This window comes from Montipora capricornis, chromosome 3 (assembly GCF_036669925.1).
Source record: "Montipora capricornis isolate CH-2021 chromosome 3, ASM3666992v2, whole genome shotgun sequence".
Lineage (NCBI taxonomy): Eukaryota > Metazoa > Cnidaria > Anthozoa > Scleractinia > Acroporidae > Montipora > Montipora capricornis.
Window position 1 is genome coordinate 23,670,463 of NC_090885.1, and position 12,500 is coordinate 23,682,962.

The window sequence follows — 12,500 nt, forward strand, 5'->3', positions numbered from 1 at the left end:
CAAGCGTGCGCGAGCTTTACACGCCCGTACAACCCTCGCTTCCTCGCTCCTCGCTTCTTTCGCTTGACGAGATAGACGAGATAGTTCGATCATCTACTTGAGCCCCTGGCTGTATCATCATATACATCTTTATTTACCCTCGGATTTTTAGGGTAGCTTGGTGTAGCTAATATCTCCGAGCATTTACCCTCCCAACCATGATACACCACAGAAGACAGACCACAACACCGGGAACTACATGCCCTACTCTTTGCGATAAGTGTGCGGGTTCTTTTACGTCTCACAGGATTATGAACATTGAAGGGTTGTGAGACGGGACCTCCGGCTTATCGTCCTTATCCGAGAAGACTAGAGAGTCTAACCATTTGCAGATGTAATTACAAAGGCAGCACTTTCTCCTCAGTTATTTGAGTGAGTGAGTGTTGGTCTGGCCGGAGTTGAACTCACGACCTCCCGCGTGACAGCCCGGTGCTCAACCAACTGAGCCACTGGCGCGCGGTACGATTACGATTGTTTTTATTACTTCTTTCTCATTTCTTACTTGCTTTTCAGATTATTGATCTACACTGTCAAAATACTGTTTATTAAGGTTGTGTTGCGGCTGTTGGGAGTAAGTCTTCATTCCACTTCAGGTGGCTCGGAGAAGCTCAAATACAAGAACAAGATCGTCAAAAAAGATTAACCGTCGAAGTTTACGACGTACTTATCAAAAGAAATTGATTGGAAAACTGGGGAATTTAGTGCTTTTTTGGGGTATAGACAATAATTCTGAAAGTGATATCACTATTTAGTGATATCACTATAAGCGCTGACTGAGCTCAGAATTTGTTGACAGTCGGCTCTATAATTCTCCTGGCCAGAAAGTCGCTCAGTGGGTGAACCACAGAAAGGAACCGTCATCTTAATTCGGTTTTTCTAGCAATGGATAGCAAAATATTCAGTTTAACAGATCTAACCGCGTTAAAGATTCATCGGTCAAGACTAGAAACTATATACTGTATCACGCTAAAATAGTGTAATTTGCATTATTTTGTTTGTGTTATTTATAAATTAAGTAAGTTAATGATATGATAGTGTTTGAAATTGAGTATGTTGCATTTGATTTCAAGTTCAAAATATTTTAAATTACCTTGCCAGTTGCCGTGGAGCCATGTGTACAGTAAACTGTCGATCGCGCACCGTTCCTTTGATTGCTTTATTATCGAACCCTCTTGAAATATGGCTTATGGTGTATGAGTCCTCCTAAGCAGAGAACCATAAGTCATAACAAAGGGACGGCGGAGCCGGGGGGACTGGCCCCCCCCCCCCCCCCAAAATTAAAACAAAAAATAAAAATTAGAAGTAAAACATCTGTCATATTACGGTTGATCCACGCTTGTTTTCGATATCTCGTCGAGAATGCTGAAATTAGCATTTCAGAGCTTCAAGATTTCCAAAATTTTCTGGCGGATAAATTCCCCCAAACCCCCTACGAGTTAGCGTCTCCGGGGCTTGCTTGTTTTTCCCCCCCCCCCCCCCCCAATGCAAAATACGCTCCGCCGTCCCTGTAACAGAGCGCGTCTTTAGCACAGCCTGTGAAACCATTGTTTAGATAGCCCCTTCCACGGTTGAAATGAGCTTTCTACTGAAAACGCACTCAGGTTCACGTTACTAGCGATTTCTATAAGCCCGTGCAAATTTTCAAAAAGATAAGTTCTTTTATGACAGCCATTTAGAAACCACTGGTGATCCTTGCAATCTCAGTGATTAACTCTCCCGATTTGGGAATAAATCGCACTATTTTTGCTCTAAATAGCACCATTTCCCCAGCCAATGAGAAACGAACACTACAACGAAACAACCAATCAGATTTCAAGGCTTGTTTTAAGGTAACCAACCAAGTTGCAGGAAAATGAATGACAGAAAAGCATGTGTGGCGAAATTTTCAACTTTCCCAACTGGTTCAATATTATATTGGTACTGACTAAAATCCTGTATTTTAACGATTAAATAATTATAATTTTGTGATTTCTAAATCGATGTAATAAGGAGGTAATTTAACTTCGTGTCGTGCAATTTTAGTCTGAAATCATACTTGTGATTTCAAATCGAACTCGCGCTGCACGTATGATTTCAGACCAAACTGCACTCCACTCAGTTCAATTACAATTTTAAATGATCTCGAGCAAATGCCATGGAGGAATGTTAGTTCGCGCTCTGATCCAAATGATATGTGGCAAGAATGGAAAAACCTGTTTGTCAGAAGCGGTCGCCGTGGACAACGAGCGAAATTATTGCAAATGATCATGCAATGTGGCAGCACTCTATTTAAACGGGCTAGGAACCATGTGAATAATGCAACTAAACTTGCTAAAAATCAATAGTTTTCTGAAAACTTGGAAACTAGCAAAAGCAATCCACGTAAAACTTAGGATCTTATTAACGAGGTTAGCTCACGGAATAGTAGTAAATCGTCCAAAATTTTGGGATGGCGCAGTGGTGAGAGCACTGGCCTCCCACCAATGTGGCCCGGGTTCAATTCCCAGACTCGGCGAATCGGCGTCATATGTGGGTTTAGTTTGTTGGTTCTCTACTCTGCACCGAGAGGTTTTTTTCCCCGGGTACTCCGGTTTCCCCTCTCCTCAAAAACCAACATTTGACTTGATTTACGTTGATTGTTAATTTCGATTAACAGTGTCCCCATTTAGTGCTTCAGCGCTGGAACGACTTGACACTTGAAGTTCCTTTCCTTCCTGTCTAATAATAGAACTATAAATAACGCCGACAATATAGCGGAAGCTTTCAAAGTGCACTTCACTAACATTGCGAAAATGCTAGTTGACGCTGAATCATTCTTGTCGCCCTCTGATAAACCGTATTTTAAAAACTCCGAGTGTCGACATTGTTCTCGACCCGCTGAAAAAAATAGTTGAAAAGAAAGCCCTTGGCCTCGACAAGATCCCTAGTAAGTTGTTAAAATTGGCAGCTAGTATTTTTGCTCCCGTACTACCCGACATATTTACAAAATCAATGCTCACGGGAATCTATCCAACTGAATGGAAATTGGCTAGAGTGACACCCATCTTTGAAAAACGCTTAAAATCAGACACAAATAATTATCGCCCCATCTCCGTTATCCCAGTAGTCTTAACACTTGTCTGTGACCAACTTTATCATTCATTACCTATAAATGATAATAAACTGCTATGAACTCCTCGCACTATTACTTGTGGGGTTGCGCAAGGCATTATTTTAGGTCCCTTGCGTTTTCTTAATGTATGTTAACGATCTTCCGTTATATAACTGACTGCCACCGGGAGGCTTTCCCGAGAATGTTCGCTGACGATACCAATATAACCCCAACGACAAGAACTTTAACAGAGCGTAAACTAGCAATAACTCCTGAACTCCGTAGCCTTAACTGTCGGCTGAGAGCCTCAAGGTTGAGTTTACTAGTGTGGCTAAGACCGAGTTAATGATAATTGGAACCTAGGCAGAGATTTACCACTCAATGTGACGAGATTGATATAGGAATTGATGACGAAATAACCAGCAGAGTAGATCACACTAATGAAATCCCTGGGTCTTACCTTTAATTGATGATCGGCTTTCCTGGTCAAATCTGCAGAAAAGTTTCCTCAGCTATAGGAGCCTTAAAACGCCGATACGGCACTTTATCTCAGCTAATATTATAGCGCTTTAATATTACCGACATTTGAATGGATTTTTGCAGTCCTGTCTGGGATTGCTCAAGTGGCCAGTCAAGTGATAAGCTGCAAAAATTACTAAATTACTCTTTGATACGAGCTTCAACCTCCTTCTCGATACTCTAAAGTGGGAGAAGCTGTCTCTTCGACTTAAAAAACAGAAAGCCCTAATTATGTATAAGACAAATGATGATCTTGCCCCGGAATACCTTCGACGCCTTTTCATGCAGTCAACGCGTTGCTGAATATAGCTTGAGAAACTTAGAAGGTAAACTTACTCTGCCCCAGCCAAATACTAATTATTTCAGTGAAACCAAGTTTCTGTTATAGCGGGGCCTGTTTGTGGAACAATTTGCAGCAATGCTTAAGAAATGCTGACTCTATTGGGCAGTTCAGTCAAACGTACTGCTACTTTCTTTTTTACCTAGTACTTACTCCCCAGTTAAACTTTAGAAATTGCTGGGTGCTCCGTCGTTTTGTTTATACGTTTAGGTGCGCGCTCAACATCAGCGAGTTTGTAACACAACGAAATTCTGATGGAAACAGTTCTTACCTGTATGAGGGGCCTGACACCTAAGTTCTCAGCACATTCACGCCCATGGGAACTTATAGTTCAATTGTTTTTATAAGAGGACTTGGAAAAAACGTCAACGTGTATGTGAACAACACGAAGCGAAGGAACCCGACGCATTAGTTCTCATACTATTCGTAACTTGCCACAAAACTGAGCACTTAGAACTCGTTCAATAGTCTTATACAATAACCCCCACTTGAGAAAAATTCAGAAACGAAAAAACTGAACACCCGATGAGTGTCAAAATTAACTGGAACCACAAAGAAAAGGGAAATGTTCATCATGCACTGATCCCATTCAAAAATAATGTAGCACAGAAAGAGACAAGGGTGTATTAAGCGATAATAATCGGTCATTAAGTTATTTGTTATTTCATTTGTCGTGTTATTTTGTCAATCGATATGTCAAAACGTGCATTCATAGACTGAGGTCTTGAGTTCATAATTCCAAATAACGCTTGAACAGCTCTCAGTTTCTCTCTGGTAGAAGGGGAAGAAGACATCCTGTGGGGTTAAAATTTACACATGAGAGTGATCGCGTGAAGAAAGACGGCATGCTAAAAATTATTTTCTTATTTGACGGGTAGGAAAATGACCATAGAGGGTTCAACGAGGTGCCAAAGAGGAAATCGTGAAGTTTGAGTACTGTTGACAAATTAATGAATAACACAATCAACAATTAATGTGAACATTATCTCCGGCCATACTATGTTGTTACTCTCAGATTTTATCGAAATCGTCAGGATCTTTATTCGATTCCTTACAACTCATATGCAAACAGAAACATGAAGGTTAGTCTGTAACTGAAAGCGATACGCTGCTCGGATGCGCCACTGAACGAGTGGTTCGTTAAGGTGAACTGCGCTCATTTAATTAAGTACCTGCATGCATTGAAAAGCGACACCACAGCCACATAATTTGAAGACTTTTCTTAAAGGTTGGAGGAATCAGTCGTTTGCACCCAATTTACATCCAAATAGTGGCTCATCATTAGCCAACACTAGCTGATGACAGTTCCCAATAGAAACAACTAGCGTCCACAGTTAAAACGCCTCTGATATATTCGATCTCAGCCATCACTCAGTTCCGATTAAGTCTGCTGCTGGAGGTCTGGAGCCTTCTGAGAATTCTGCTTTCAGAAACGAGTCAGTCAGCCTTTGTAGCAGCCAACTTAGCGCTGTCCTTTAGGTGATGAAAATATTGTTTCTTCTTCAAGGTATCAACGTTAATTCGCCGTCTTTCCCCCTCCTTTGTACTGAAGGTTACTGGAAATTCAAACTCAAGTCGCAGAAACTGGACTTTTGCAGTTGTGTTATGGCTTGCTTTTCCGCGGGATTCTAAAATGTATTTTATTCTAGATGTCTTAGTTTCGTAGGCTGATTGAAATAAAACTCTATTGCTAAACTGATAATCAATTTCTATTCCTAGTGTCATTATCTGTGTAATTCTCCCATCACGAGCATCGGCGCATTGAGGTTGCAAACATAATAACGACCTCCATGTTATTTGGGAACATTGTTGAGAACACATTCATGAGAACATGGCTAATAAGAATTGGGAAACAAAGGAGACTGTTATTTTAAATAATCTTTCAGGGTACAAATACAAACTGGGCGCTGAGATGGCAAGGCGGAGCTGGAAACTAAATGGCAAAGGCGATCGTTCTTCCAGTCTCTACTCGTTTCCGCCGCTAACCGGAGACACTTCCCTACGAACTGGGAAATGACAGAAATCTTCGAGAGTCAACTCTTTCTCATTGATTTACTTTTAAGCAAAGACTATCAGATAACGGAAACGTTCCCCTGACAGGCCATTAATACAATCTGACTTTGGTAAACAAACTAAATTGAATCACGTATCTCCACGCTTGGTTTATCAACCCACTTAGATAACAGACACGGTTATTTTTGTCTCGTCGGCATTGCAAACAAAATAGAGATTAACATTAATGACATAGGGATATCTGTAAAGCAGCGACTAACAATAAAGTTTTGGACTAATTGGAAAAGAGGAATCTGGGAATCGGGGTTAATAATGTTGAGAGAATCCTCCAAGTGCTGATCGTTGGGTTAGTGAATGATTTCGATGAATATGCGACACCGACGCATCAGCGTCAAGATTAGATAAGGAGGGAGGTTGCTACGAAGTTTGGCTTATATTTAATTCTCTAATAAACGTGGTAACCGATTCATGACTTCACGAGTTGCCAGTGTATCTTCATTGTTAACTTGATTAATCCGGCATTGGCCATTCGTCACTGATGTCCATCTTCAACCACCGTGGGCAAAGAAACCCCTTATCAAAAACGAGCTAAATCCAAGAAGAAACTAAGATACACTAACTGTACCGTAGTTATTCGTTATAAGGCGCACTCGGTTTTAAGAAGCACCCCAAACTTAGCAATTTAATCAAGCTAAGTTCTTAAACTGAAAATTACGCGAAAATCCTCGGTTATGATAAGACGCACAAAAAATTGAGAGTTATCAAAAGGATGTGATGAATTTGAGAACAATTATCCTTACACAGTTGGCATGCAGACTCTTTTTGTTAACGTAAACAAAGTGAAAAAGGCACGCATTTAATGATATACGTAAAAACAATGGCTAAAAGTTCACACCTGAAATGATAAACATACAACGCATACACGTTTATTTGGACCTTCCGACTTAATAAATAGTCAGAGTTCAGACTTCAAGCGAAAGCAAACAGCGCAAAATTTCTCACGGAAAGTCATATTCAAAGGTGTTCGACAGCTGAATATCAACAGTCCACCAAGGATGCAAATTTCAGTGCACAAGAAAGGCTGGATGAACGAAGAAGGAATGTTTTATCTGCTAGCTTGTTCCAGGCTCACGCAGTTCTTTTCGTTTTCTCGACTATCTGAGAGCCTGGAACAGGGGCTATTTATCTCCACACGGTTTGTTCAGAGAAGAAACTTTTCATGCGAGCGACAAACACGATTCTTGGAATTCGAAACAAGGTTCGAACGATTGTATTGTTGTCACGGGTATGACGTTTGTTTGCTTTGCTCTTGAAGTCGTTTAGTGTTCTAAAGGTCTCTAAAAGCACTATTCTTTTTAATAGACAACTAGTGTCCTTTTCTTGTGTTGTTTAAACTGCAAGTTCTTCTCAAATTGTGATCTTAAGATTTTGTTGCTCGAAAATACTTGGCTACGCACCCCAATTTTAGGACTAACTTGCCACCCAACCGAATAACTACGGTATATTGATTTGTATTGACTGAGCGGAAATTAACTTAAGTGTTCACTAAAGCGCACAGCGATCATTGACCATGAAACGGTGAACTGAGGTTGAGGGTGCACTGGCCTTATCAATCATCTGTATTCATATGTTAAGTAGGTTGAGAGATATGTGCATAGGTGCAGAATGGGGTCTTTGTTCTCAGATATTTTAATTGCTTTTTTAATTACAGACCCCCTAAAATGGTATTTCGTAATTGGAACTCCTTGGTGCCAATTCTTTGCAGCCATAATGGTGAGGAAAACCAACTCAATGAGACCAAGATGATCAAGATGCCCCTTTTCTTCCGTCTTGGTTAACGAAACCATTTAACTAACCACAAAATACTTTTTATCATAGGAAGTGGTGATAGGAACTCCTGCTCCGGCACAAGACAATGTTCATACATAAACAAGTATCCTCGGTTGGCCTGTCAACCGTTCATTCTTACCGAATGATCTCGAAAGTTATTTTATTGTTTGTTCTCGCGAATTATCGTGTCATTGACTGCATTCCAATCAGTGAAAAATTTTTAAGTAAGTAGGGCTATCCTCAACACCAAATATCAATGCAGACGACACATGTACGTGCCCATCACTGGAGATTAATTAAATTGCTTTTGGAGCTGTGGGTAGATGCTATCTGATTGTGTGAGCGGTTGACCAATGAACGAAGTAGTCAATTACTGTCGTTTACAATTACAAAGTATTACACAAGCGTACTTAACTACGGTATGGTCGCAAAAACGTACTCCTATTTTTCTTATTGAAAGCAAGAATCCGGCTACATTTAGAAATTTTAATAAAGGAGTGAGAGGTGACATAATTTGTGGATTGGCGGAATCACATAATTATGCTAAATGTGAAGTTGAACTTCAGCCTCGTAGCTGAAGGAACTACCGACGTGAAATAAAGTGACTACCTTTTAAAAAAACTGAAAAATATGTTTTTAAGCTAGAGAAGTCTTTGGAGAAAGGTTATTTACTGGTACTGCTCAGAATGACTAATTTTAAGTTAATTTTTCTTCTAGAACTGCCATACGGATTGATAAAAAAGGGTATTTAAATTACACGGTCGTTTACAGATGTTTCAGGGTATCTTTTTTAAAACTCAGTTGTTAGAAGGTCAAAGTCAAAGCGGCATTTGGGATAAAATAGAAACCAACGAGACAGAACTGAACGCTCGCTTTGAATTCCATCAACCTAAATCACTGGACCACGAATTAACCTTTTTGGAGGTTAACTATCAATAGAGTTATTTGAGAGCTATCTGCCTTTGTATGGGGTCTATGAATCTTTTGTAGACTATCCTTACTGATGATGTTGCTTATTGTCATTAAACTGTAATAAATTTCGGTGCAGTTATGACTTCGAGTTAGAGTTAACGACTGCCAAAATCCTGAATTCAAGATTTTGGACTTCCAAAATCTTGAATTCAGGATTTTGGCAGTCCAAAATCATGAACTCAGGATTTTGGAAACTTAACTCTAATTCTACGACATAACTCTATGAAAACAACTCTAAGAATAGCTGTCCCCGCCTTTTTGCAGTCGTCAACGAAGACCGAGAGAATAGGTTTTTATCCGATACACATGATCACCTCCTCATCGCGTGGATTTTGCCGCAATCATAGTTGATTATATATGTGGCCAGAGGTGTTATCGGCTGATCGGCCATGCAAAGCTTAATCAAGTTACGAAATCTTCCCCAGCACCAAATATGAGTGCTTTAATTGCAAATGTACAAGTATTATCACTTGCACTGGCCTTAAAGATCTGCCATGGAAAGCAAAGAAAAATAGACCCTAACACGTTGTTTTCCTTTAATTTTTTCCGGACGCGTCTATTAACGTTGTGAACAGACGACCGGTGAACCAACACAGTTTTCCCCGCGCAAACGTTGCATATTTTAACTGTGATGTTTGCATTTTGCAAAAATTTAGTTACTGCATCGGAATCAAAGTTATGGAAGCTAACCTCTGCTTTATTATTTTCATTTTACAGTGACCGTTAGAATATATATTGATGAAGCCGAGAATGACGGGAACTGCCGTGTGCTTGACAACATATCACGGTTAAGTGGCGAGCAGAACTTTCATCTGAAGTCATGCTGAAAACTTGTAAACTCTCTGATATTTTATCTAGAGCGAACATGAAACTTTTATCAGGAATTCTACATCAATGACACGCGCAACATGCCCAAATACAGCAATCGGTCGAAGCCTGCCAATTACTTAGAGTGTTGAAGATGAGCTGAAGCTACATCGAACATTATATTGTCTTCTTTATATACGCATAGAGCATGACGGCTTTAATCCCAAACAATAAAACATGAGGATCTGTTCATTTCGAGAGATAACTAAGGGACATTGAGTTACTAAGTCAAGTGGAATTAGCCATTTGAAATTACTTCTTAGAGTTATGAATCCCCAGCTATCAATTTTACTTTTATGTAAAATTTTTTTTTTCAAAGGGGTAAAGAAAATACAATGGGACTTGAGACCCTTGACGAATTCACCCTTATGCAGACCCATACAACGGGAACTCTGCGTTTGGGTTTTTTAGGTCACAGGTAGAATATCGGAGTTAACTGTTATAACATATTTTCTTGCCTTCAGTCGTTCAATGGACTAAAATGAAATGCTACTGTACTGTTGGGCTGGGAACCCTGTTTTTGTGTTGACCGGTCAAAGGTAATATTTATCTGATTTGCATCAAAAGTATGCTTTTAAATCAGTAATCGTTTCCCCCAGCATCGTCAATCAAGCGGACGCTGTGCTAACCAAACAATGTTAAGGGTTTTGGATAGAAAATGTCATGAACATAGACATAATCAAATAGGTTTTAGTAAAAATAAAGTTACTTCATTATTCCGCGAGTCGAAGCGCGTAGGTAATATATTAGGTAACCCCGCGGTAAAAGTTAAAAGTTAGAGACTTTACGGAGATGTTGAATGTATCACATCTTTATGCTCACCTCGCTCGCTTCATGATGCATGCCCGCGAACGCATTCACGCATTAATTTCCTATGTGCCTTTTTGCATGCGTAAGATAATTGTAATAAGTGAGTGAGTGTTGTCCTTCCTCGCGAAATGGACCCGAGAGTTTTTCATGAATTCAAACACTGACAATCCACTGGCTTCGCGTTTAGCTTCAAAAGCGACGTTGAATTCTCTCCTTTATTTTCACATTCTTTTGAGACCGTGTAAACTGGCGTCCGGCTAACATTTTTTTAACGAAAAAGACGTGTACATTTTTCAATTTCCATCGGTTAGGGTCACAGTTAGTAGGATCCATTTTGTTTTTCAGTAATTTCACTCTTGGATTTTGCATAACTTAAGCAATCTGTATAAACCCCCTTGGGGTATTCCTATTTTCGAATCTTGTCTCACGGTGTTCCTTCGTCGTGTATCAACATATCTTTTGGCAGGAAAATAACATTCCGTCTAGTGAAAAATGAAAGGCTTATCCCATGGTATCGTAGCTATTGAACAAGATGGTGAGGGAGCAATCCTTCGCCAGTCTTTTAATAAGGCTCCCTTTTTCAAATTGTTTTTTCAATATGTTGAGTTCATCATGCGTGTAAGAGCTTGGCGAATGAACTGTGCCAAGTCAGGCATAGACTTGCATCATGCAGTATACGTAGTAGTTCTTTCCTCACATTAACACTTAAGTCAGTTCTGGATGCAAGATGAGCAAGTCGACCGGTATGATATTACAAGGGAGAAAACCTCACTTTATCAAATTTTTGCACAAGATGTTGAGTATCTAAGAATGTGTTAGAAAGTCACCCGTATACACGTGCATATAAAAAGGGTATATTTCATTGTTAATTTAAAATGGTAATGTCAAGACTTAAACCTAATTGGTTAAACAGGACGTACCAATATTGAACTGAACACACTGTGGCACGCCCTGCAAACTAATCAACTCGACAAGTGATCAAAGACGTGCTTTTGGTGTACAAGACATCAGGTGATATTTTTTCTTTATTGTTCAGAAGTGGCGCCCTTCAGCACAATGGGTGCATTCGAGCAAGACGTCAAATTGGAATCTTTTCAATAAAAGAAGATTGTAGAATGCATTCAGATTTATAAGCCATTGGCATCCAAACAGTCAACTCCTCAAAGTCAAAGCAATCTCACCATTTCACCGGGCACCAAGATGAATCGTTTCCTCCTGTTTGGCGCTTTGCTCATCATGTGTCTTGCAACAGTAGATGCTTTTCCAAGAAACCGAGCTGGTGAGTCTTGTCCTCGTGTTTCAGTTGCTCCCCCCTTCCCCCCTATTTTAAAGAAACTGAGACGACGTCTCCTTGAGGTTCAACCACATATTTTACTCTTTGGATCATATTGCTTAACATCGATCAAAAAATAAATGCCAGTTATCATCTTGCAAGTGCTCATAAAATTAAATTCTTTCAATTGGAGGTGAAAGTCTCTATCTTTCGCCTACGTAATTATTCTAATTAAATTCTTGGTCACAAAAGCTGAAAGGCCATTATTTAGAAAAAAATGTCTTACCGGCCACCGCAGATGTACGTTTAACATCACACAGTTTGATGAATTGTTTACAAACAATATAGCCATACAAATTAAATTGATCCAGAGTTCGGATTTAAGTTCAATCTAAGACTTAATATATTCATTTGAGTCGATTTCACGCGAAGAAAGTCCTGAAATGTATCCAGTCTGATTTTAAACACGTTTACTGAGGCCACGACTCGACTCTAAGATAGGAAATGAAAGTTAACAAAAATTGCTGCAAAGTAGTAAAGACGAAACAAATATTGGGCTTCTAGCCAGCTTGGATGCCCTCCCAGGGGTTTTGGGGGATAAGAGAACATGGCTAACAGGGGAACAATATCAAAATATTTTAGGGAACAAGGGAAAAAAAGTAATTCAAAACAATTTTAGGTTTTAAAAAGCGGGGGAAAAGTTTTAAAGTAATTTGGGGAACAAGGGACTACAAGCAAATATTTAAAAGCAACAAAGGAACAAGGAC

General features: G+C 39.6%; 2 protein-coding genes across 2 annotated transcripts in view; both read left to right on the forward strand.

Annotated features, from left to right (window-relative positions):
- Positions 1-1,087, forward strand: part of LOC138042605 (uncharacterized) — a 14,885-nt gene extending 13,798 nt beyond the window's left edge. The window contains exon 13 of the mRNA XM_068888554.1: positions 553-1,087. Within this exon, the coding sequence (XP_068744655.1) occupies positions 553-682 (130 nt within the window). The 3' untranslated portion in view covers positions 683-1,087. The remainder of the gene's footprint in view (positions 1-552) is intronic.
- Positions 1,088-11,420: 10,333 nt separating this feature from the next.
- Positions 11,421-12,500, forward strand: part of LOC138042606 (protein PIF-like) — an 8,224-nt gene continuing 7,144 nt past the window's right edge. The window contains exon 1 of the mRNA XM_068888555.1: positions 11,421-11,739. Within this exon, the coding sequence (XP_068744656.1) occupies positions 11,661-11,739 (79 nt within the window). The 5' untranslated portion in view covers positions 11,421-11,660. The remainder of the gene's footprint in view (positions 11,740-12,500) is intronic.